The sequence below is a fragment of the Symphalangus syndactylus genome, chromosome 4 (genome assembly GCF_028878055.3).
Source record: "Symphalangus syndactylus isolate Jambi chromosome 4, NHGRI_mSymSyn1-v2.1_pri, whole genome shotgun sequence".
NCBI lineage: Eukaryota > Metazoa > Chordata > Mammalia > Primates > Hylobatidae > Symphalangus > Symphalangus syndactylus.
The window spans coordinates 45,316,777-45,341,606 of record NC_072426.2 but is presented as its reverse complement, the minus strand read 5'-3'; the positions used below and the strand labels follow the sequence as shown (position 1 = coordinate 45,341,606).

Genomic DNA, 24,830 nt, shown 5'->3' with positions numbered 1-24,830 from the left:
CTCTTTGAAAAACAAACTATTACAACTCACCCATTTTGAAATGGATCTCTTGAATAGTCCCATAACTGTTAAGAAAATTGAATTTTCAATTTTAAAACACCCAAAAAAATAAATCTCCAGGCCCAGGTAGTTTCACTGGAGAAATCCAGCAAACATTTAAAGAAGAATTAGCATCAATTTTACACGATCTCTTCCAGAAAATAGAAAAGGAGTTAACACTTCCCAATTCATTTTATGAAATTGGTATTACCCTGATGATACCCAAACCAGAGAAAGACACTACAAGAAGGAAACTACAGATAAATATTCATCATAAATATAGGTGCAATAATCCTTAACAAAATATTTTCAAGTAGAATCCAGCAATACATAAAAAGAATTGTACACCATGACCAAGTGGGGCTTATTCCAGGGATACAAGGCTAGTTCAATATTTGAAAAATCAATATACTGACAAGTAAAAGAAGAAAAATCACATGATCATATTAGTTGATGCAGAGAAAAAGCATTTGATAAAATTCAACACCCATTTATGACAAAAATCCTCAGAAAAATAGGAGTAGAGAGGGACTTCTTTAACCTGATAAAGAGTATATATAAAAAAACCTACAGTTGACATTATATTTAATGGTTAAAGACTCTGTGTTTACTTCCTAAGATTAGGAACAAGGTAAGGATGTACACTCTCACCGCTGTTATTCAACTTAGTATTGTAAGTTCTAGGCAGTGCAGTAAGACAGAGAAGAGAAGAGAAGAGAAGAGAAGAGAAGAGAAGAGAAGAGAAGAGAAGAGAAGAGAAGAGAAAGAAGAGAAGAGAAGAGAAGAGAAGAGAAGAGAAGAGAAGAGAAGAAGAGAAGAAGAGAAGAGAAAAGAGAAGAGAAGAGAAGAAAAAGCATATATATGGGAAAGAAAGAAAGAAAACTGTCCCTATTTGCAGATGATATTATTATCTATATAGAAAATTCCAGGGAATCTACAACATATCTCCAGAAACTAATAAGTTAGTTCAACAAGATTGCAGGATACAAACTAACACACAAAATTAATAGTGTTTCTATATACTAGCAATGCACATATGGACACCAAAATTTAAAATATCATACCATTTACAGTTCCTTTAAAAAAAAACTGAAATAGGTGAAAATCTAACAAAACATGTCCACGGCTTTTATGCTGAAAACTATAAAATGCTGATTAAAGTAATCAAAGAAGATTTAAATAAATGGAGAGACATACCATGTTCTTGGACTGGAAGACTCAACATGGTAAAGATGTCCATTCTCCCCAGATTGATACAGAAGTTTAACCTGATTCCTATAAAAATCTAAACAAAAATGTTTGTAGATATCAATAAGATTATTCTAAAATTTGTATGGAAAGGCAAAGGAACTAGAATATCCAAGACAATCTTAAAAAAACAAAGCTGGAACTCTTATATCACTTATATAGACGTCAAGATGTATTTAAAGCTACAGTAATTAAGAGAATATAGTGTTGGTGCATTGGTAGACAGAAAGTCCAGAGACAGGCCCACACATATACAGATACTTGAATTTTGATAAAGATGGTACTGCAGAGATAAGGACGTTTTAAGTAATGGTACTGGGTCGAATGGATATTTATATGGAAAAAATATATATTTTTTTTGACCCCTATCTTACACCAAACACAAAAATCAATTCCGTATTGATTGTAGATCTAAACGTGAACAGCAAAACAGTAAATCTTCAGAAAATAATAAAGGAGAATTATCTTCATAACCTTGGGTAGGCAAAGATCTCTTAAGACACAAAACCCACTAACCATTAAGGACAAAATTGATAAATTGGGTTATGTTAAAATTAGGAATTCTCTTTATCAAAAGACGGCCTGTAGACACAGACAAGCAAGACACAAACGAGAGAATATATTTGCAACACAAATAACTAAAGATTAATCTGATCATTAATTTCCCCATCTATAGGATTACATGAGGTAATATATCTAAGAGGTTGGCACAGTGCCTGGCACATAGGAAGTGTTCCATGAAGTTTATATTGCTTCTGTTATGACTGAGTCATCCAGGCCAAGGACTGTACCTGAAATCACTCTCAGGCTGACAGATCTCTCTCCAGTTTTTGACGCTCCACAAAGGAGTCAGAAGAGTTTCCTCAGCTCTTCTTTTACAAACCAGTGTTGAAGACATTTCTTGAGGAACCCCTTCATCCCCCCAGCTGCAGTCCCTGTGCAGACCCCCATGCTCGATTGTAAATAACATAATTGAAGCATTACAAGGCACCAGTGGGGAGGATGAGAGTGGGTTTTCATCTCAGCTGAGTCAGCTCACGTAGTGGGAAATGCCTCAAGAGTGCTGAAAGCAGGAGGGAGGAGTGGCTTGTCATGGGGAAGAAAGCCTCTCTTCTTCCAAATGCTATATCATCTATCTTCACAGCCGCCAGGATGCCCAGAAGTATGGAAGAGGGGGTTTTCAGTATGATTTCAAAACAGTCAACTCGTTCCTGCAGAGACAGGCCCAGAAAAAGCCAGGGAACATCCTGACCTGCCGAAGGATGGGTGGGCATTTGGAGTAGGCCAAGACCAGAGGCCATCCCTCAGGGGGCCACCACAGTGGTATGAATCCCCACCCCTTAGCTGGGAGGGGCAGAATTTTTGAAGGACTTTGGTTTGCCTCTAGCTACCCACCTTCCTTTTCTTGCTCCCCAGAGAAAAGACACAGAATCTGGAAGCCCCAGGGCACCAGTATGAAGCCAGGGGTGCTGAGAGCAAAGGCCCTGGGAAAAGCCCACCTCATCATTCTGAGGGACAGCACCCGGCACTGTCTGCAAGCCTTCCCATAGTTTACAGAGCCTGTCTACACCCCTCCTGGCATCTGATCGAGTTATAGCCCTGTCGGCTAAGAATTATCCTTACCCCCATTTGACAGGTGTCCAAGTTGAGCCTCAGAGAAATAGTGAACTACCCAAGATAGTTCTCAGACAAAGGACTCATCCTACTACCTCCACCAAGTTACCAATAATAATGATGATTATTATCCTTTTTGAGCATCTCTTGTGTGCCAGACATACAACTAAGGGCTTCACTTCCATTAGCTTGTCTTCAGAACAACCACAGAAGTAGGCGAGGATATCCCATTTTATAGACCCAGAGAAGGCAATAATAGTAAGAAATTATACTTGAGGGCCGATACTGTTTGAAACATTTTAACGTATATCAACTCACTTAATATTCTCAAACATCCTGTGAGAATAAGTGCAGTATCATCATCTCCATTTTAGAGTTATGGGAACTAAGGCTCAGAGAAGGCAGGTGCATTGTCTGAGGCCACACAACTAGGAAGTAGCAGAATAGGGACTCGAAGCAAGGATTCTTCCCACTATTTTGCATCTGTGGCAGTCTGGGTGACTTACCCAAGGTAACGTGTCTATGGGATGTTGAAATCTGATTAGAACACCTGTCCAAATGCAAGCCCAGAATCTTCCCACCCAGCTATCATGCAGAGAGAGGGACTGGGGTCCCTCTGGGTAACGCAGGCTGTCACCTTCTCTCCTTCTAAGACCCACCTCCCTGAGAATGAGTCCCCAGAACCAAGACGCATGGAAGCCGACCCCTGTGTGGTGGGGTCAGGCCAGGTGGGGCTGACGAAGCTGGGACACAGCCCACCAACGTCTTCTGCCAGCGTTCCACCTCCATCTGCTTCTCGCTGGCTAAAACCAGCCTCAGACTCTCCTTCTCTCCCTTGGCCCCCATTGAAAGTGTTGGATGGGAGGCAGCAGGGAAGTCAGGAGGGACAGAAGGTCCTTAGCCCTTGTCTACCCTTCCAGGAGGGGGAGACAGGCAGGGGATGTGGTAGAGGGGTGCTGGGCAGAGGTTCTGGAGTTGTGGGAACAGGGTAACCTAGCAACCACTGGGCTCAGTGTCACAAAGCAGGCAGACTTGCCCGCAGACCCTACAGCCTTCCCCTCGATTTGTCCTCTTGCTCCTTCCTGCTCGGACAGCAGGGCTTCTCATACACGTGCTGTAGCAGGCACTGCCTTGGTGAGTCCAGGGACCTCTCGGGAGAGGAGATGGACCCTGGAGAGCCCAGAAGGGCAGAGGTAGAAAGGGAAGTTCTGTGGCTGGATTGATAGGAGCCCTCAGACCCCTCTGCCTGGCTGGCTGGGGCCCCAGGGACAGAGAGCAGGGGCAGGGCAGGGCAGACTACACTGGGCTCCCACCTGTCCCGCTCTGAACGAGGCTGGCTTGACCTATTAGAGTCCCTGTCAGCCTCTCTACAGCCGCTGTGGGTTATGACCCCTGGTGGCTTATTAGATCAATTTAATGGATCATATCTAACATTTAAGAAATAAAAACCAAAAATAGGGTAAAAATATCAGTGTGCATCATATGTAGTACGGATAAATATTGCTTCAGGATGTTATTATTTTAGTTTCACACACACACACAAACCCGTGTGTGAATTGGGTCATGACATAAAGAATTTCTTACTGTCATCACAGCCAAACACATTTGTAAGTCTCTGTTCTAAAGAGTACTTTTTCCCATAGGCAGGAGGATTTGGGGCTTCCACATATCCTGTTCTCAAGATAGTAGCATCTAAGTACCTAGAGCCCAGTCACTGACATCAAGGATGTCTGGAGCTTCCTTTTAAGGAGAGAAAAGATCAGCAAACTGTGAGTCAGACTGCCTGGGCTCTGGTTCCTTCTGGGTGACCTCAGCAAATCTCCCCTGCTTCCCTGATTTCAGACAACACCAACCCATCCCACTACCTGATGAAGGCTGGCATTGGGAGATCTCTGGGGTCCCTTGCAGATTCTGTGACTCTGAGGGTTAATTCTCAGAATGCACTGATGTCCTGTCCCAACCCCATCCCTAGCACTTTGGCTAGATATATATATATTCACGTCCATAGATTTAATCACAATTCTTGGTTTTGACACCTATCATCTTTCATCTATGCCATTTAGTTTATTTAATAATATAATAAACACAAGCAAATACACCACCCAAACCAAGAACAAGAACATCACCACTAACACATCTCCTTATATGCGCTTCTTCTGCACACCTCCCCTCCCCGCCTTCCCTCAGAAATAGCCCCTATGTGAATTTCGTGCTTAGCATTTCCTTGTTTGATGCTGTTGTTGCTGTTTTATTGCATGTTCATGATCATTTTGCTTGCTTTTAAACTTTTATTTTTAGAAAGGATCTCAGGCTATGTGGTCCTCTGGAACTTGTGTCCTCTGGAACACACATAAACTAAACCATTTATGAAAGAAAAATAATATGTTTTTAAATACAACATTTACACAGTTTAGTAGTTACTTTATATTATCCACACATTATATATAGTGGATGACAACAATTGTATTGTTTCAGATGCATATAACTTGTTATACTGTAGCCTATTTGATAGTAATTAATAAAAAGTAAAGAGTTAATAAGATTGCATAAATATAACATCCCAAAACCAAGAATTGTAAGTTTTCTCATACTGATTATAAGATTCATCCATGTTGTTACGTGTAGCTGTGGCTCATTTATTTTCATAGCAATAAAGTATCCCATTGTCTGAATGCACCACAGCTTACTTATCCATTCTTCTGCCATCAGACATTTGGGTTGCCAACAGGTTTTTGCTATTTTGAACAGTGTTTGTATGAATATTCTTATAAGTAGCCCCTGTTGCACATCTGTGAGAATTTCTCTTATATCCGGGAAAGAAATTGCTGGGTGATACAGCATGCAAATGCTCAATTTTATAAGATCTTACCATTTCTCCCCCTAAAGTGCCTGTTCCTGTTTACACTTCCACCACCTGTTCGTGAGAGTTCCTGTTCTGCATCTTCAACACTAGTATTAAGTGCACTGGCCTTTAGTCTGTTAGAAAGCATACAATGGCTACAGATGTTCAATTGGCTGATTATCCACTGATGAGGTGAGGCTCCAAATGCCCACCCTGCTGACTGAGGAGGGCTTGGGGTAGGGCAGGGTGGAAGACAAAGCTGGCCTTGGGGGATCTCAACAGATTAGGAGTCCAAGAGAGGTGGTTCTTACTGGACTTCTGCTGTCAGTCAGCCAGACCCCCCAATGGGTCCTCAGGCCCAAGTTAGCCCAGGCTTTGCCCCTCCTGGGCAGGGAAAAGACTTGAGCAGGTGCCAGAAGCACTGAGCAAAGGAGTTTCAGGGGTTCGCAGGAGGTGACTTCCTCTGTTACTCGGGGGTAGAAGAGAATAGCTAACTGCAACTTTCAAAGAAGGTTTGCTTTATTTCTTTAAGCCCCAGATCCCTTAGAGGTGAATGAAGAATGGAACAGGAAACTCAGGGGCCAGGTCAGTGGAGTCCTCAGAGGGTCCAGGGGCAGCAGGCCTTGCTTAACACATCCAGAGTCCATCTGTACTCCAAAAGGACTCCCTTCAGCCAGGGCCACCATGAGAAGGGCATGCAGACAGCGATCAGGCAGATGGTCCCAGCAGGCCTCCGCTGGGGAGTGGCCCACCTTTGCTGATCTTGACCTTCCTCCAAGGGCGATGCACAGCGTCCTCAGGAAGGGGAGGGGTGTGGGGCAGAGGACAGAGGATCCGAGCTGGCTTGTCTCCAGCAAAGCAAAACAGAGCTTGAAGCTTTCCTCAGCGTCACAGCCCCAGTAGCTGCTGCATCAGCTCTTCCTCTCCTAGGAGGGACCCCCATGGGAATAGAACTTGCTGGTCTGGTCTGGCCTAAGCTCCAGCCCTGGCCTCTGGATGCTGAGTCTGAGCCAAGACTGCTCCTGGGTGCGTGGGGGAGGATGACAGCCTATAGCTGGCCTCTGGGCTGTCCACAGTCTGGCTTGGGGAGAGGCCCTTGCTGAGACCAGCCCCATCCCCAGGGATGTATATAAAGTGACTTTGCTCCATCCCGGGTATTTTGATGAGTAGGTGGGTCTGCAGTGTCTCTTTCTGGTTTCAGATGTGGTCTCTGGGAAAAAACTGGGGTGCTGGGAGAGTCTGAGTTCTCTCAAATGGTTGCTAGCTCCCTAATAAGGAAGATTAACCAGGACCAGATTGCACCAGTTGGGAAAGGACTCTGGGGGGGCCTAGCTTTTGGTGCTATGGGGCTATGGGAGTGGTGGTGAAACCCAGGAAACCAGATTTCAGAGCTCCTCAGGAAGGGGCTCTGTAATAAGCACTGAACTCTGAGCCCAGGTGGGCCCACTGCTAGAGGAGGCTCCATTAGCTTCTCCTGAAACCCCCTCCTTCAGTCCAAAGGTTGAGCTGAAACCTGAGAAGAAGTCAGGGCGTAAGCCAAGGAGCCCCAGGGACAGTGCGCCACAGAAAGAACTGGTGATCCCAGGGATTGTGGATTTCGAGCGGATCCGCCAGGCATTGAGGACCCCCAAGCCCCAAACCCCTGGCACCTACTGCTTTGGACGCCTCAGTCACCACTCCTTCTTCTCCCGGCACCACCCACACCCCCAGCACGTGACCCACATCCAAGGTAGGGCCTGGCTGGTTGGTGTGGGAGCAGAGGGAGTATCACTAATTGGTCTTGAGAACTGGGAAGGAAGAATTGATGGCAGCCCGTTTCCAGGCTGGGGCCCAGAGAGGATGGGGGCCAGGATCCCAGGGCTGCCAAAGAACCCAGCCAGGACTGTGTTCGGTGGGCAGGGGAAAAGCCTCCAAGGGTGGGTGACAGGTTCCCTACAGGTGTCCCCTGACTGCTGGATTCTTCCATTTTGCAAATCAGAGAAAGGGGTAAGTTCTGTCCTGGAGCAGTGCTCTGTTCTCTAAGTTCTCTAACTTAGGCTATGTCAGCCATGCAGCTGTCCAGCCAGCCATCAAATATTTATTGAGTGTGAACTATTGGCTAGGCACTTTTTTAGGCCTTGGGGATGCGACAGTGAACAAGACAGACATGGTGGCCGCCCTCCTGCAGCTGACCTGCAGTCGGGAGGGATGGGAGATGGGGAAGGTGTCAAGTGCCCAGGCTGCAGTGGGAAGATAGCTATTTTTAAAAGGTGGTCACAGAAGACATCGCCATTAACATGACATTTGAGGCAAAGAACTACATAGGAACTGTGCACACAGCAGGAGGAAGGATGTCTCAGGCGGGTAGATCAGCAAATACAAAGTCCAGAAGGCAAGAGCGCTCCCACTCTGTTGGAGCAGCAGCAAGGAAGCAGAAGCTGGTCTGGCTGGAGTAAAGTAAGAGAGGAGAACGGAAAAGGCATCAGGGAGACAGTGGGCCCAGATCAGCTGGGCATTTGGGCCACTATTGTCACCATTAAGCCACCTTCCTGAATCAGCTGGAGCCCTTGGAAGGCTGAGAGCACAGAAGTGAGATGTTTTAGCAAGGTCATCCTGGCCTCTGTCTTAAGTGTGGCTTGGACCAGGAGCTAGAAGTAGAAGACTCAGTGGCTCTATCCTGGAGATATGTGAAAGGTAAAGTCAGTAGGACTCAGCAATTGATTAAAAGTGGAGTGTGAGAGGAAGAGTCAAGGCCGACTTAGATTTTTGGCCTGAGCACCTGGGAAACTGGAGTGCATTGAGTGAGACAGGGAAATCTGCAGAAGGGCCAGTGTAGGCTGGGAGGAGTCAGGGGTTTGGTCTCGGATGTGGGAGATGGGTGATGTGAGATGCTTTCTAGACCTCCAGGTGGAGGTATGGGAGTGCAGTCGGATCTGGAGTTCAGGGCAGAGACACAGACATGAGAGCCATTCAAGAGGGGGTGTTTCAAGTGGTGGGCCTGGGTAGGATCACCAAGGAGTCCATGTAGGTACAGGAGAGAAAAATCTGGGGACAGATCCCTGGGGACCCCAAGATTAAGAGGTTGAGAAGATGAGAAGTCGGCAGAGGGGATGAGGAGGGGTAGTGAGCCGGGACAAGAGTGAGGGGTCCTGGCACCAAAAGGGAAGTGTTTCAGGGAGGAGAGAGCAGCCTTGCTAGGTCCTCACCAGGCTGGTCTTCAAGCCTCACTATCAATAGTGATATAATAATCACCCAGGGTTAGCCGGAAGGGTCCTCAAGTGTAAGCGGCCCCCACTACCTCCAGGCTGCCCTGCATGCAGCCTTGCACAGGCTGACCTAAAGCGGAAGTTTTCTGCAGAGGGTGTGGCTCAATCTTTCTCCCTGTCACGTGAGCCCAGGCCTCTCCCATCACAAACTGTGACTTAATGCCCTTGCCCCAGCATTCTCATCTTTAAGCTGCCTGCCTACCCCTGTGTACTCACATTGGCAATGTTGCCCTGTCATAGGAAATCAGAAGATCCTCAGGACTAGGGGCCCAGGAAGCCTAAGTTCTTGTCTCACCTCTGCCCAACTCACAGTGCGGCCCTGAGCAGGCCCTTCCCCTGTCCATTCTAGGATCCCCCCCGTGGGTGAGGTGGTCGCTGGTCTAGGTGGTTGCAGTGCCCTCCCAGCTCTGATAATCTATCAGCTTGTGGTTACTGGAAGAGGTGGAGCCAGAATCACCCTGCACCTCAGCCTCTTCCCAGCCTCCTAGAGCTCTTAAGATTCACCTAAGCCTCCATTCCCACAGCCTGTAACCCTTTGCAGATCTCACCGGGAAGCCTGTCTGTGTCGTCAGGGACTCTCCAGCCCCCTTGCCTGAGTCAACTGTCTTTTCCGGCTGTCAGATGGGGATGCCCACCATCTCTTTCCCCATTGGAGACCCACAGTCTAATCGGAACCCCCAGCTTTCTTCTGGTGGGTACTTGGGCCATGCCTCCCTCTACCCTGGGGCTTATGCCTCTCCCCAAGGCTGCCTCACTTGGGTGGGTGCCCAGAAGGAAAGGGCCATTGCTGTTAGGTCAGTGAGGTCCCTTGGGGGAACCCCACTTTTTCTGCCATTTCCTTGGGCAGCCTAATGTCTGCATTACTCCCCACCCAGCGAGTCCTAGCCAGCAGAAATACACCCCTGCTTGGATTTGAGGTGCCTGAGGAGTAATAACATGCAGAGGGCAAGCAGATGTTGAGCCTGCAGTCGTGTGACTGGCAGCTGTAGGCCAGAATGCTATAGGGAATATTTAGTAGCTTGTGTGCTCAGGCATTGGCCAACCAGAACAATCAGCCACAGTGCTGGCTTGGCATTCCAGAGGTCTCTGCTCTGCTGAGCATCACCCTTTCCATGACTGAGGTGCTGGAAGCCAGTTTGGTGGGGACAGGGGAGATTCTGGAGAAGGGACTGGGGCTGCCGGTGCAGGGCAGAGAGACTTGGAAGGCTGGCTGCGGCTCTCTTTTCCACCCTCTCCAGGGAGTAGTTCGATTTCTTAATAACAGGCCCATCCATATCTCCTCAGCTTCAGTCTTGGCCTCAGGGACCTAAAAGAGGCAAAGCTAGATTAAACAATGTGCATCTTGGCTCAGGCAACAAAATGTTCTCCAGCATCCCCTAGAAATGCCACAGGCTAGGACATCAACATCAGCCCCTGCTAGAAGGAAAGCAATGCCCCACCCCCACACCCCACCCACTGCCACAGCCACCACCCATGGTGTGAATCCAGATCCTTCTCCCTCCACAGCACCGCCTCCCCTTTTCCCTTTAAGATCCAGGCAGGGAGGCCAGGAAGGAGAGCAGACTCCTTTACCAAGGCCTGGTGGCACAGGGAGGGGAGGAGGGCCCCTGACTTCAGTTGGTAGGACCTTGTCCCCTCCTCCCAGAAGCCTGGAAGAAGGAGTTGAAGGAGCTGGCTTCCCGGGTGGCCTTCTTCACCAAGGAGGATGAGCTGAAGAAGAAAGAGGTGGGTGCGGAACACAGGAGCTAGTCTGGGAAGAGGTGAAACGGATCCTTCCCTGTGTAAGGAGATCCTTCCCGAGTCAGTTCAGCCTACCAGAGGTGGGGTGGGGGGACTGATTCATACAAACATCAGGGGAAAGGTCACAGTGAGGGAGAAAGCACACCTAGGTGGAGAAATCCAAGCAGGGGTTTTAGGACAGGCGGCACTTTGGGGCCTTCGATATCTAAGTGAGATGTTCACAAGGGGACTGAGGAGTTCCAAGCAGAGGCACCTAGCACAGCAGCTCAAAAGCTGGCAAATGCAGGGCACGATCAGAAACCAGGCTATAAGTGGGCAGCAATGGGAAAGGTGGGGGGGAGACTTTGCATATGGGGGGAAGCAGCTTGTTCTTAATCGCCAGAATTTTTAGTGTCTAATCACATAAGGAGCAGAGAACCTCGGAAGTTTTCAAACATGATAGGGGTGACCCCATGGGTGCCATTTGATGATAAAACAGTAAAGTCACCTGAGAGGCAGCTTGAAGGTGACTGGAATTGCTCTTAGGACAGTCTGGTCCTGCCCCTTTTCTTGGGCAACCACAGTGGGTAGGCAGAGGCCCGGCTTCTCATTCCTGCTCACAGCTAACTCACTGTGGCACTCAGGACAACTCAGCTAAGCTGTCTGGGTCTCTGTTTTCTTATCTTTAAAATGGGGGGGAGGATACTACCAGTCTTAATTGGAATTGCAAGAGCAGGAGGCCCCAAGCCCCAGGCCTCTCTGGGACAGACCTCGGGGCAGCTGAGCTGGGAATTAAGGTAGGCGGTGGGCCCTTGGTGCAGGATGCTGTTTTCAAATCTCTGATGGCTGTGGGGAGGAGCAGCAGGGAGGCCCCACCTGAGAGGGAGAACGAGAACCACCTGCGGGCGTCCAGCGATCGACCCTCCATTACTGAGTTCCAGGAGGAAGAGTTTTTGCTGGTTTAAGCATGATAGCTGATAGTGGAAGGGCCAGCTGCCGGAGAGAGGGCCGGGGATGCCCAAGGAGGGGTCTAGGGCAGGTGGCGGGGGGGTGGGTGGCAGAGCTGGATGATACCCCGGGACGCTGGCAAAGCTGCGATGCTGGGATTTGGGAGGCGAAGTGCCCTGGGATTGTAACCCGGCCTCCTGCTCCTCTCCTCCCCTCGGCCCTCTTCCTCCCCTCTTGCTGACTGCCTGGAGTCTCTGGCCACTTTTGTCCCAGCAGAAGGAGCAGAAGGAGGAGCCTCTGCGGGAGCAGGGGGCAAAGTACTCAGCAGAGACTGGGAGGCTCATCCCCGCTTCTACCCGGGCTGTCAGCCGCCGCAGATCTCACCAGGGCCAGCAGAGTCAGTCTTCCAGCAGAGATGAAGGAGTCCAGGCCTTCCTCCTTCAGGATCAGGAGCTGCTGGTGAGGGCCCAGTTCTGCTCCCAGGCTCCTGGCTCTCCACATTAGGAGTCTTACAAACCACTTTAGGGCGAGGCCCCTCCCAGGGATACTGGTGCCTAGGACTGTTAAGACCAGAAAACTCCAGCCCTGGGGAGTCAGCAGCCGGGGCTATGACCCCCTGCTGCCTCTAGGTTTCCATGTGAGTCCCTTCCCCTCCCTGGGCCCTAGTTCCGTGATCTATCCACTGGAAGCACAAACGCATTGTTGTTGAGGGTCCCTTCCAGCTGTAGCATTTGCTGAGTTAGTGAAGGGAGCTACAATGATGGGTTGAAGAAGGAGGTCCTGCCCATCACAGCAGGCTGCACCCCACAGCCTGCGTGAGAGCCCACCTCCTCCGTGCTCACATTTCCCCATCGAGGCCTGAGATGAGTCCATGCCTCATCCCAGTGGGTGAAGACATCAGAGGTCCCTGTGAAAATGCACGGATGTTCTCCAAGAAAGGCCAGAGGTAGAGCCAGCATCCCGCCACCTTCCTTGTGACCAGTGCTGTCAGGCACACACTCCCTCTGAAACCTTGCCACAATGCAGCAAAGTGGATAGAGCAGACAGGGTTCGGCACCCCCAGGCCACGGATGGGTAGGCCGAGGCCCTGCCAAGTGGTAGTCCATGGGCCAGGTCCTCTGAGACGGAGCAGCATAGCCAGGACTAAGGTGCTTTCTCCACCATAGGGCAGCCTCACCTCTCCTGGAATTAGGTTCTCAGGTACTGTGGGGAGGGGGCACAGGGCAGGTCACGGTGGGTCAGCACAGCGGGTGGGCATCTGGGGACGAGGGTGGGCCCCTAAGGAGGCAGAGGCCTGGGGAGAGGCCCAGCCCAGATTCCACTCTGCTGAGGATGAGGGCAACCTGCTGGGGACTGATGGGCCCCTCCAGGTCCTAGGATAACTGACCGCCAGGAGCTGAGGGGGCCTCACTTTCCTAGGACTCCAGGGCTTCCACCTTTCACCTCGGGCCCCAACTCCAGCCTGCCATAGCTACAGCCACCAGCAGCAGTCTGGCCTAGGGAGCCCCCATAGCCCATCCCAGTCAGAGCTGGATCTTTTCCTGATGCTAAATGACTGGAGAACGCAGGGGAAAATGAGCCCGGAAGTAGCAAAGATGTCAAAGACTGAGGATGCAGCAAGGAGCCAAGCATGCCCGCAGCTCTGCAGGAGGGAGCCGGTGCTGAGCAGTTTGCAGAACCGCCCTGTGCTGCCCCTCAGGCTGCCCTCTGGGCTTCCCCCACTCCTTTTCCAACATCCCCAGACTCTGGGACTTTTGGGGTATGGCATACCGTGGGGTTCCTGAAATCCCCACACCAAGGCTCTAGGCCTATGGGATTTGGTGTGTCTCTGAGGAGCTGACTGGCCAGCTCGGACCTTGGCTTCCCAGTGAGGGGCCCTAGGGAATAACCAGCTGCACAGGCTTCAGGGATGTGGGGTCCCCGGAGCCTCTCGCTGAGGCCACGTTCTGCCACCAACTTCCTGCTAGCATCCCCTCTCGGGGCCTCGGATTCTCCACCTGTCCAGCAGCAAGGTTAAGAATCTTCCTCCGGGACTGTCATGAGACAAAGTCCTCTGTTAAGTGCAAAGTCCAATGTGGAGGAAAAGGCACAGACCCTTGTGGGAGCAAGTTTAGCCCAGCAGGCACCTCTGGGAGCCCTCTTTGGGGGAAGGGTCTCCTTGGTGCCCTCCAAACCTACATTTGCCTGTACTCCTTGCCTGTACTCCCGGCCGGAATGTGCTGGCCTCCTGCCCACAGGTCCTGGAGCTCCTGTGTCAGATCCTGGAAACAGACTCGCTAAGCGCGATCCAGTTCTGGCTGCTCTACGCTCCGCCCAAGGGTGAGGACACAGCCCCGCAGCACTGTCTCAGTAGAGGCTGCCAAGGTCCTGCCCTTGATCTCTGGTTCTGCAGGACTCAAATGTCACTCAGCTCCCACCCTGGAGGGGGCCTTCCACGGAGGCCTCTCCTCCATTTGGGAGCCCCAAACTAACCCTTCCCAGCTGGACAGCATCTCTGCCTCCTCCTCCCCAATTCCTCAGCAGGATTTCCTTACCCCTCCTCCTTGGAGGGGACCCCTTTTTCATGCTGACCCCAGGCCTAGGCACCTGGGAGGAAAAAATCCAAAGACTGTACTTAGCAGACACAGCCCCTCACACATTGCAGTGGGAGACCCACACACACACAGGTGCAAGTATATGCACATAGGGCTACACACGTGTATACACATGAACACAGGAATACACACATGGAAGCACTGGGACAGTGGGTAGGGGATGCATCTGAGTAGAAGGGTGAGGAGTGATGAGAACCAGGAAGCTAATTGGAGAAGACTTCCTGGACAGGAGAGTGAAGGAGAAGGAGGAGGAGGAAGGCAGGTCCCCAGTAGACTTCCCAGCGTGGGCCCGGGCATATGGTGGGAAGGAGGGCCAGCTGGGGCCAAGAACAAGTCATACACATCCTCGTGTGGCAGGACAGGGATGTGAAAGGGCTAGGGGCTCTGCACACATGGGCCAGGAGAGAAGGTGGAGCTCTCCCGAGGGGACCTCGGGGATGCCCAAGGAGGGACAGAAGGTGGGATGCTTAGAGAAACCTGCCCTGGATGGAGGCCCTGCTTCTGGCCCTGCCACAGGGACAGGAAGGGGGCTGGGGGCTGAGGACTCTGCCCACGGGCTGTGCTTTCAGAAAGAGACCTCGCTCTGGGACTCCTGCAGACAGCAGTGGCTCAGCTCCTTCCCCAGCCCCTAGTCTCCATCCCTACAGAAAAGCTCCTAAACCAGCTTCAAGAAGTGCACGAACCTCCTCAAGAGAAGCAAGAGCCACCCTGCAGGTGGGCCCCGCACCCCGCCCCTGCCCTTCTGCAGCCTTCTGTCCTCCCAGGTGAGGCCAGTGGGACCCGGAGAAGGGAGCCTGGCACTGGCCAGGGCCTGGGCTGACTAAGTCTGTCCTGGAGGCAGAGGCCCAGCCCCTCCCCCAGGGACCTTCTAGTGCTACCCAAACCGCTTCAAGGCCAACACGGCCAGACCAGCCCCCGAACTGCCAGGGCTGGGGAGACCCCAAGGGGGCCACCGGAGTCAATTTTAACAAGATAAGGCTGGATTAGCCACACCTAGCTCTTCAGAAGCTCTTTGGTCTATGGGAAGACGTGAGTAGAGAGAAAATGCTAACACAAGGCGGTGGTTTTATACCAGTAATAAGTGCCCTGATGGCTGGAAGAGAAAGATTAATTACAAACTGGGGGAGGCCTCACAAAGCAGGTGAGTGGAGCCCGAGAGTCAGCAAGGCCACACCGAGCAGCGATAAGTTTGCCTGACACCGCTGGGTGTTCCACGTTTTTCTAGTCCATCCAACAACCCATTGAGGCAGTATTAGCTCCATTTTACAAATAGGAAAACTGAAGCTCAGGAACAATAGAATGGCCTTCCCAAAGTAACCTGACTGGTCAGCAGAAGGGCTGGGATTCAGACTTGGACCCGACTGACTCCCAAGGCCAGCAGCACTCAGATTCGCCCCGGGAGCTTGTTAAAAATGCAGACCCCTAAAGATTCTAACATAGCAGGAGGGGGCGAAGCAGGGGGGCCTGTATTTTTAACAGTCACCCGAGTGTTCCCAACAGAGTTTGGCAAACACTGATAGGAGCAGTAGGATTTGACTGAGCAAATGAAAGCGTGGCAAAAGGTCATCCCGGGAAGTGGGACCAGCCTGGGTGAAGGCATGGAAGTCAGGAAGGTATACAACTGGGGAATGCCAAGTTTGAGGTGTCTAGAGCATGGGTGGGCTTGGTGAGAAGAAGCAGGGGTAGGGGTGGACTGAGGTTTCTTGAAGTCATGAGTTCTTGCATGTCCTTGGACTTGGTGTTCCCTCCCACTCTGAGAGAGCAGAGGAGGAACGGCCTAATGAGGAAGACAGGCTTCACTGTGACCTTCGGCAAACCACCTCCCGGCTGCGATTGTCAGCTTCATCTATCTCTCAAAAGCCCCCTCCCAGAGTCATAGGGAGGGAAAATAACATCAGGCACATAAAAAGGCATGGGGAGATGTAAAGACCAATACAAGATGGAAGAGCATCTTTCATACTTTTAATTCATTCAAGACGCAGGGTTCTTGTCTTGCCCACTCAAAGGGAAGTCCACAAGGAAACCAGTGGAGTGAGGGAGTGAGGGCTAGGGGGAGGGCTGGTGCACAGTCCATGCCTTGTTGCTCCAGAGACAGGAGGGCCCTGCTTCCCAGTGGAACTAACTGCAGACAGCAGGGCCACAGTTTTCTGGGTCTGGCCTGGGGTGACACAGGAAGGCCACCTGGGTGCTAGCCATGGACAGATGTTTTCTGGTCCTCCGGGAGGGGTGACTCTTGCCTCTCCCTGGAGCAGACAGCTGACTGCACCTGCACCACCTTCGCCACCTCCCCGTCTCCCCTGCCACCTGTGGGGTCAGGTTTCCAGCATGAACTTCCCAGCCCCTTCTTTGTATTTGGTCACAGTCAATCCCTGAAGAAAACGAAGATATCACATTTTTCAAAAGGCGAAAAACCAGGTAAGATTCCAAGTAGTGGGTCATTCGGGGGGCTCACCAAGGCCCACTCTGGCTGGATTTCTCAGGGGATTCCAGTCAACTTGGAGATGAGTCCCTGCCCAAGGAAGCTGCTCATTTCATCTATTCATTCACTTATTCATATTCATTCATTAACAAATATTTATTGAGCACCCACAATGTGCTGAGCTCTGAGGATCATTGAGGAAGAATTCAGACAAGTTCCTGCTGTCACAGAACTTACATCCCAGCAAGGAGGAATACAGACAACAAATTAAAACACCTGGGGAGGAGTGGAGACAGATACGTAAGAAGAATAACAGGGCTCTGTGGTCAGTAGTGGGAAGGACTGGCAGGTGGGGAGAGGGCTCCTAGAGCTGAATGGCAGGAAAGATACAGCCCTACCCAAGTCTAGGAAGAGCCAACCAGCAAAGCTCCCACCTCTTGGTGTGCTGGTGGAAAAGCAAGCAGACCACAGTGGCTGGGGCCTTCTGGGTGGGGGACAGTGGTAAGGGAGGGATGAGATAGGTGGGAGGAGCCGGCCTGTGGTAAAGGCCAGGTGTGTGCATGGGTGCATAAGAGGGTTATGAGCAGGGTGTGCATGCCCCTTCTGGCTACTGTGTGCAGCATGGACTATGGGGGACAAGAATGGGTGAGGGAGACCAAGGAGAGGCTGCTGCAGTCATCCCAGTGCCTTAGACTAGAGTAGGGGGCAGGGGTGGCAGCAGGCTGGAGGGGAGAGAAGAGGAAACACATCCCCAATGTATATTATTTTCCCTGATTAGACCATCAAGGGTCCAGAGTGCCTGGCAGAGAGGCACAGAGTAGGCATCTCACTGATATTTGTTACTTGGATGCTGAAAGAAGAGAGGTTGGATTCCATTCACTCCATTCCTCTCAGGTTGGATTCCCTCCTCGGTCACCAGCAGAGCTGAGAGCAGGAGCTGGGCTTGACTCAGACCTTCCCCTCAGCACTCACACATCCACCTGCAGCTCCCAGGTGGGGGCCCCTTCCCGGTCCTCTCCTGCCTGCTGTCTCTCCTCCCACTAGGGTACATTGGAGAAGCTCAAGTCCTCCAGATGCATTCAAGCCAGAACACAGAGGAGAAGACATCAAAGCCGAAGGCAGAGAGCTGAGGGGCCCTAACACCTGCCCCTGCCTTGCTCAAGGGCAGCCCCGAGGGTTCAGGGGTGTTTCTGTCTCCACCATCTTCACAGCAGTACCTGATTCCCTACCGTGAAAACTACTAAATAAAACCATCTTCCCTGAGAGAGGACAGTTCCGCTTTCCTAGCAGTGGGAGGCCTGTGCTTGGGGTCACTGATTCCAGGAGAGAGATGGGCTGCACGGAACCATCCCTACTCCCCACTCCCATGGGAAAGCCCAAGTGCTACCTCCACGTGGGGCTTCCCTGGTTCTTTCATGTTCTAGAGAAACAAAGGGCAAATGGCAGTTGGGGCATCCTGAGAAAGGGACTGTGCCCCTCCTGGAGCTGAGACACACAGGACTCTGGGTAGGGTAGAGCAGACGTCGGGGAACATGCAGGCCTCCTTAGAATGATCACTGTTGCCAATTATTGAGTTTCTATTTCTGTGTGTGCTGGGCACAGAGGCAGCGACTTAGGTAAAAGCTGGTGATGAGCACAATGTGAATTGTTCTATATGCTTTATATGCAGTACATACCTACACACATGCAGGTGAAACAGCTTTTCCAAAGTCCTACAGTGAACAAGTGGCAGAGCCTGGGTGTCTGGCTCCAGAATCCCTGCTCCTAAAAACTGCATTCTGGCCGGGCACAGTGGCTCATGCCTATAATCCCAGGACTTTGGGAGGCTGAGGTGGGCGGATCACCTGAGGTCAGGAGTTCAAGACAAGCCTGACCAACATGGCGAAACACCATCTCTACTAAAAATACAAAAATTAGCCAGGCATGGTAGTGGATGCTTGTAATCCCAGCTACTCAGGAGGCTGAGGCAGGAGAATCACTTGAACCTGAGGGACAGAGGTTGCAGTGAGCCAAGATCATGCTAGTGCACTCCAGCTTGGGCAACAGAGCAAGACTCCGTCTCAGAATTCAAAACAAAACAAAACAAAACAAAATTGTATCCTACTGCCTTACCCACCCTAGCCAAAAGCTGTGGTTACATTTCTGAAATCAAAAGATCTAGAGAAGACTCTCTGGAAAGTCCAATGTCTTCCATGACATTTCTGCAAATTCCCTGGAAAATTGGGATGGGAGGAGGCATTGAGGATTTACAAGGTCATGCTCCCCTGTGGCTCTGAGCTGCTGTTTTACTGGCTTAGTTCATGAAGTAAGTGGACTTAGTTCCATGGATTGTGGCTCCGTTCTATGCTTGCAACACTACCCTGCCTTACATTCATTCAGATAGATTCAGTCCCTCTGGGTTTTCCCAAACACTCCATTCACACAAAACTTTTCTGTGCAGCAGGCTTCAATCAAGATTAGTGGATGGATAGGGATTTGCTGTTAAGTAAACAGCTTCATGTTCAACATTAGGCCACCTTGTTTTTCAAGGCCCTCGCCCCTCTTCCACTGGGGTTGTCTCCCCAGCAGCACTGCATGTAAGAATGATGCAGCCACGTTCAGGAGAGTCTCTAAGCCCTGCTCCCCAAGGTGCTCCCTGTCCTCTTGGGTATCCGAGTGATTTCTCATGGAGGTCAGGATGTCATGGCCACTTCCTGGTCACTCCTAAATTTTCTCTGTCTCCAGGCCCTGGAAGTTCTCTTCTCCCTTTCCCCTGCTTCTCTCCCTCAAGCATGGAGACAGATTTTCCCTTTCATCTTTTCCCTGAAGGCTCTAGGTCCTTCTTGGAACTCATTCTCCTTAGCCATGGAGGTAGCCCTTGTTCTTGGCTATCCAGGAATGTGAAACCTAGCACTGTCCAACCAGAGCCCCCCATCCCTTCACATAGTGAAGCAGCCTCATTGTCTAGGGTGATACCTAAGGTTTATTGTCTCACAGCCAAGGAAATCAAGGACACAGACACACAAAGAGTGAGGTTAAGAGTGGAAGTTTTAATAGGTGAAAGAAAGAGAAGAGCTCTCTGCTGCAGACAGGCGTCCCAGAGAAATGGATTGCTGGTTCCATGGTGAAATGCAGGTGGTTTTATAGATGAGGTTGAGGAGGTGGTGTCTGATTTACATAGAGTGGGAAAGATTGGTTGGACCAGGTGTGCCTTTGTATAGGGCACGAAAAACTGGTTAGGACTAGGTGTGCCATTTGCACAGGGTGAGAATTTCTGGCCACCCTCACCCTAATCTTTTATTATGCAGGCCTCTGCCTGGCCTGCGCCATGTTGCCCAATCCTTTACTGTACACGTGGTAACAAAAAAAGGGAAGATGGAGCCTCCATGTTGGACATGTCTGGCTCCCAAGTAGCCCTTTTCTATTGGCACAGCTGCCAGCATTCCCCAGTACAAGCTTCCAGCTTGCTTATCTATGCTTGCAGCTTGATTTTTCAGGCTGCTTTTTGTTAGAAAAAATAATTATTGGGCTGTTTTTTGTTAAAAGGGAAGCTCTGCCGGGGACTCTTTTACCCTCACTATCTGCCTAAATAATTTCTACCTCCTGTATCAACAGGACTGGTCAGGGGTAGGATAAGCATGTAAGCCAAGCTGGGCCAATCACATTCTGTCCTTGGAAATGTTTTTTCAGGGGAAGGAAGGTTGGAGTATCTAGGATTCCATTATTGTTCCATGGGGACAAAGTCCTGGATACAGTCACACCTGAGGCTCCTGATTCTTCCCCATGCTTCACCATGTGTGAGGCAATAAAATTCCTTCTCCATCCAATAGTTGATTTTTATGTATATTTTTCTACATGAAATTTACCACCTTAACCATTTTAAAATACACAGTTCAGTGGCATTAAGTACATTCACATCGCTGTGCCACCATCACTCCCATCTGTCCACAGAACTCTTTTCATCTTGCAAAGCTAACACTCTATGCCCATTAAACAATAACTCCCCATTCTCTCCTCTCCCAGTTCCTGGCAACACCATTTTATGCTCTGTCTCTATGGAATTGACTGTGGTAGGTACCTCACTTAAGTAGAATCATACAGTATTTGTCCTTCTGTGACTGGCTGATTTCACTTAGCATAATGTCCTCACTATTCAGCCATCTTGCAGTATATGTTAGAATTTCCCTCCTTTTTTTTTTTTGACAGAGTTTCGCTGTTATTGCCCAGGCTAGATCTTGACTCACCACCACCTCTGTCTCCCAGGTTCAAGCGATTCTCCTGCCTCAGCCTCCCGAGTAGCTGATATTACAGACATGCGCCACCATTCCAGGCTAATTTCGTATTTTTAGCAGAGACGGGGTTTCGCCATGTTAGTCAGGCTGATCTCGAACTCCTAACCTCAGGTGATCTGCCCGCCTCAGCCTCCCAAAGTGCTGGGGTTACAGGGGTGAGCCACTGTGCCCAGCCAATTTCCTTCCTTTTTCAGCCTAAATGACAGTCCCTTGTATGAATATACCACCTAATGTTTATCCATTCATCCATCGATGGACACTTGGGTTGTTTCCACTTTTTGTCTATTGTGAATAATGCTGCTATGAGAATGAATGTACAAAAGCAGTTGATTTTTGTGTCACGTGATGAAAAGGATCCACAATAATCTAAGGTCATATAGCTGGTAAGCAGAGGTTTCAGAATTGAAATCCAGATTCACTAGACTCCAGGTCCTGGCTCTGAGTGACTGACAAGAGCCCTTGGTTTCTAAACTTGAGCCATTCCCACACCCCTATCATGAATTTTGTTATACCTGGTTTTTTTATTTTTCTTTCTTTCTTTTTTCTTTCTTTCTTTCTCTCTCTCTCTCTCTCTCTCTTTCTTTCTTTCTTTTTTGAGACATGTTCCACTCTGTGGCCCAGGTTGGAGTGCAGGTCACTGCAGTCTCAAACTCCTGGACTCAAGCAATTCTCCCACCTCAGCCTCCTCAGTAGCTGGGACTACGGGCATGTGCCACCATGCCTGGCTAATTTTTGCATTTTTGTGTAGAAACGGGATCTCCCTGTGTTGCCCAGGCTGGTCTTGAACTTCTGGGCTCAAGCGATCTGCCCACCTCCACCTCCCAAAGTGCTAGGATTACAGGTGTGAGCCACTACACCCAGGCTTGTTACAAGTATCTACCACCTATACGCTTCCTTAATGTTTATTTAAATTTACCTTTCTCTTTTTGCTTAAATAAATGTATGTATTAATCCATTCTCACACTGCTATAAAGAACTACCTGAGACTGGGTAATTTATAAAGAAAAGAGGTTTCATTGACTCATGGTTCCAGAGGCTATACAGAAGGCATGGCTTAGGAAACTTACAATCATGGCAGAAGGGTGAAGGAGAAGCAAGCACGTCTTAACAGCATGGCAGGAAAGAAAGAGAGTGAAGGGGGAGATGCTACACAGTTTCAAACAACTGGATCATGAGAACTCACTATCATGAGAACAGCAAAGGGGAAATCTGCCTTCATGATCCAATCACCTTCCACCAGGTCCCTCCTCCAACACTGAGGAATACAATTCAACATGAGATTTAGGTGGGGACACAAATCCAAACCATATCATTCCCTGGCCCCTCCCAAATCTCATGTCCTTTTCACATTTCAAAACACAATCATGTCTTCCCAACAGTCCCTCAAAGCCTTAACTTATTCCAGCATTAACTCAAAAGTCCAAAGTCTTACCTGAGACTAAGCAAGTCCCTTCCACCTATGAGCCTGTAAAATCAAAAGCAAGTTAGTTACTTCTAAGACACAATGGAAGTACAGGCAGTGGGTAAATGCTTCCATTCCAAATGGGAGAAATTGGTCAAAACAAAGAGGCTACAGGCCCCCATGCAAGTCTGAAACCCAGAAGGGCAGTCATTAAATCTTAGAGCTCCAAAATAATCTCCTTTGACTCCATGTCTCACATTTAGGCTACACTGAGACAAGAAGTGGGCTTCTAAGGCATTGGGCAGATCCACCACTGTGGCTCTGCCAGGTACAGCACACTTGGCTGCTTTCACAGGCTGGCATTGAGTGCCTGCAGCTTTTCCAGGTGCATGGTGCAAACTGTCAGTGGATCTACCATGCTGGGGTTTGGAGGATGGTGCACTCTTCTCACAACTCCACTAGGCAGTGCCCCAGTAAGGACTCTGTGTGGGGACTCCAACCCCACATTTCCCCTCTGCACTGCCCTAGTAGAGGTTATCTATGAGGGCTCTGCCCCTGCAGCAGACTTCTGCCTGGACATCCAGGTGTTTCCATACATCCTCTTAAAACTAGACTCCCAAGCCTCAACTCTTGCCCTCTGTGCACCTGCAGGGCCAATACCACGTGAAAGCCACCAAGGCTTCTTATGGCTTGCACCCACTGGAGCAGCAGCCTGAGGTGTATTTGGGGACCTTAGTCATGGCTGGAGCTGGAGCGACTGGGACTCAGGGTGCCATATCCTGAGGCTGAAACAGGCACTGGGGCCCTTGGCCTAGCCCATGAAACCATTTTCCCTCCTAGGCCTCCAGGCCTGTGATGGGAGGGGCTGCCATGAAGGCCTCTGGAACTCCCTCGACACATCTTCCCCATTGTCTTGGCTATTAACATTTGGCTCTCTACTTATGCAAATTTCTGCAGCTGGCTTGAATTTTTCCCAAGAAAATGGGTCTTTCTGCCACATGGTCAGGCTACAAATGTTTCAAACTGCTATGCTCTGCTTTCCTTTTAAATGTAAGTTCCAATTTCAGACCATATATTGGTGAATGCATATGAGTATATGCTGTTAGAAGTAGCCAGGACACCTCTGGAACACTGCTGCTTAGAAATTTCCTCCACCAGATACCCTGAATCTTCTGCCTCAAATTCAAAGTTCCACAGATTTCTAGAGCAGGGGCACAATACTCCCCATCTCTTTGCTAAAGTATAGCAAGAGTGACCTTTATTACAGTTCCCAATAAATTTCTCATCTGCATCTGAGAACTCCTCAGCCTGGAATTCACTGTCCATATCACTATCAGCATTTTAGTCACAACATTCAACAAATCTCTAGGAAGTTCCAAACATTCCCACCTCTTCGTCTTCTTCTGATCCCTTCAATCTGTTCCAGCCTCTTCCTGTTACCCAGTTCCAAAGTTGCTTCCACATTTTCAGTTATCTTTATAGCAATGCCTCATTTCTCTGGTACCAATTTTCTGTATTAGTCCATTCTCACATTGTTATAAAGAACTACATGAGACTGGGTACTTCATAAAGAAAAGAGGTTTAATTGGCTCATGGTTCCACAGGCTATACAGGAAGTTTATGGTACTGCAGGATTTGGTTAAATAAATGGTCATCTAGCCATACTGTGGGGTACTGTGCAGTCATTAAAAATGAAGACGTGGCTGGGTGTGGTGGCTCATGCCTGTAATCCCAGCACTTTGGGAGGCTGAGGCAGGCGGATCACCTGAGGTTAGGAGTTCAAGACCAGCCTAACCAACATGGAGAAACCCCATCTTTACTAAAAATACAAAATTAGCCAGGAGTGGTGGTGCATGCCTGTAATCCCAGCTACTTGGGAGGCTAGGGCAGGAGAATCGCTTGAACCTGGGAGACAGAGGTTGCGTGAGCCGAGATCGCGCCATTGCACTCCAGCCTGGGCAACAAGAGCGAAGCTCCTTCAAAAAAAAAAAATACGTAGTTCAACGTAGTTCAGGATGGAAACGTGTTCTTATTATATTGCTGTAGGTGGGGTAGGAGGGGAAGCAGATCCCAGATAACGTGTATGCGTATAGTATTAATAATATCCACCCAGCGTGTGTGTGTGTGTGTCTACAGACACGAACAATCTTGCACATGCACACATCTGGAATGGATAAACAAATTATTAATGGTGGTTATTGCTAGGTAGAATTATAGATTTTTTTCCTCAGGTGGTAAAATTTTTCAATAATGAGCATATATTTCTTGCATAATTTTTTAAAGGAGAAGATTTGTGGTGTAGGCCGCAGAGATTTCTAATCCGTGGCAGCTGGGTCCCTGGGACTGCCCCACCTACATTTCCACCCCTTCTTGCTCTTTCCCTCCTCCCCCAGACGCCCACCTTTCCCCAAGCCTTCAGTCTCCTGAAGCCAGGTAGGGAGCAGGGGCTCTTTGGAAGAGCCCACAGAGTTCCAGGTCAGATGGCCCAG

The 24,830-nt window shown here is 49.7% G+C and overlaps 1 protein-coding gene across 4 annotated transcripts; it reads left to right on the top strand.

The window, feature by feature from the left end:
* The first annotated feature begins 3,930 nt into the window (after positions 1-3,930).
* On the top strand, positions 3,931-17,933 carry TBATA (thymus, brain and testes associated). 4 transcript variants are annotated; one of them, XM_055273944.1, is made up of 11 exons: positions 3,931-4,035; positions 4,545-4,670; positions 5,788-5,935; positions 7,237-7,472; positions 9,530-9,679; positions 10,637-10,713; positions 11,932-12,114; positions 13,893-13,974; positions 14,819-14,963; positions 16,612-16,664; positions 17,713-17,933. In XM_055273944.1, the coding sequence occupies exons 3-11, from the start codon at positions 5,895-5,897 to the stop codon at positions 17,796-17,798; spliced, it is 1,053 nt and encodes a 350-aa protein (XP_055129919.1). In that variant the 5' UTR covers positions 3,931-4,035; positions 4,545-4,670; positions 5,788-5,894; the 3' UTR covers positions 17,799-17,933. The 4 variants fall into 4 exon arrangements, with proteins under 4 accessions (XP_055129919.1, XP_055129918.1, XP_055129920.1 ...); XM_055273943.1 differs by having other exon boundaries at positions 10,634-10,713; XM_055273945.1 differs by having other exon boundaries at positions 10,634-10,713; positions 11,929-12,114.
* Positions 17,934-24,830: the final 6,897 nt, after the last annotated feature.

Coding starts and splice junctions, on each gene's coding strand:
- TBATA (XM_055273942.1), top strand. CDS start 5,895: ATGGCTACAGATGTTCAATTGGCTGATTATCCACTGATGAG. Junction 7,473..9,529: donor GCACGTGACCCACATCCAAG/GTAGGGCCTGGC, acceptor AACCCTTTGCAG/ATCTCACCGGGAAGCCTGTC. Junction 12,115..13,892: donor TTCAGGATCAGGAGCTGCTG/GTGAGGGCCCAG, acceptor TCCTGCCCACAG/GTCCTGGAGCTCCTGTGTCA.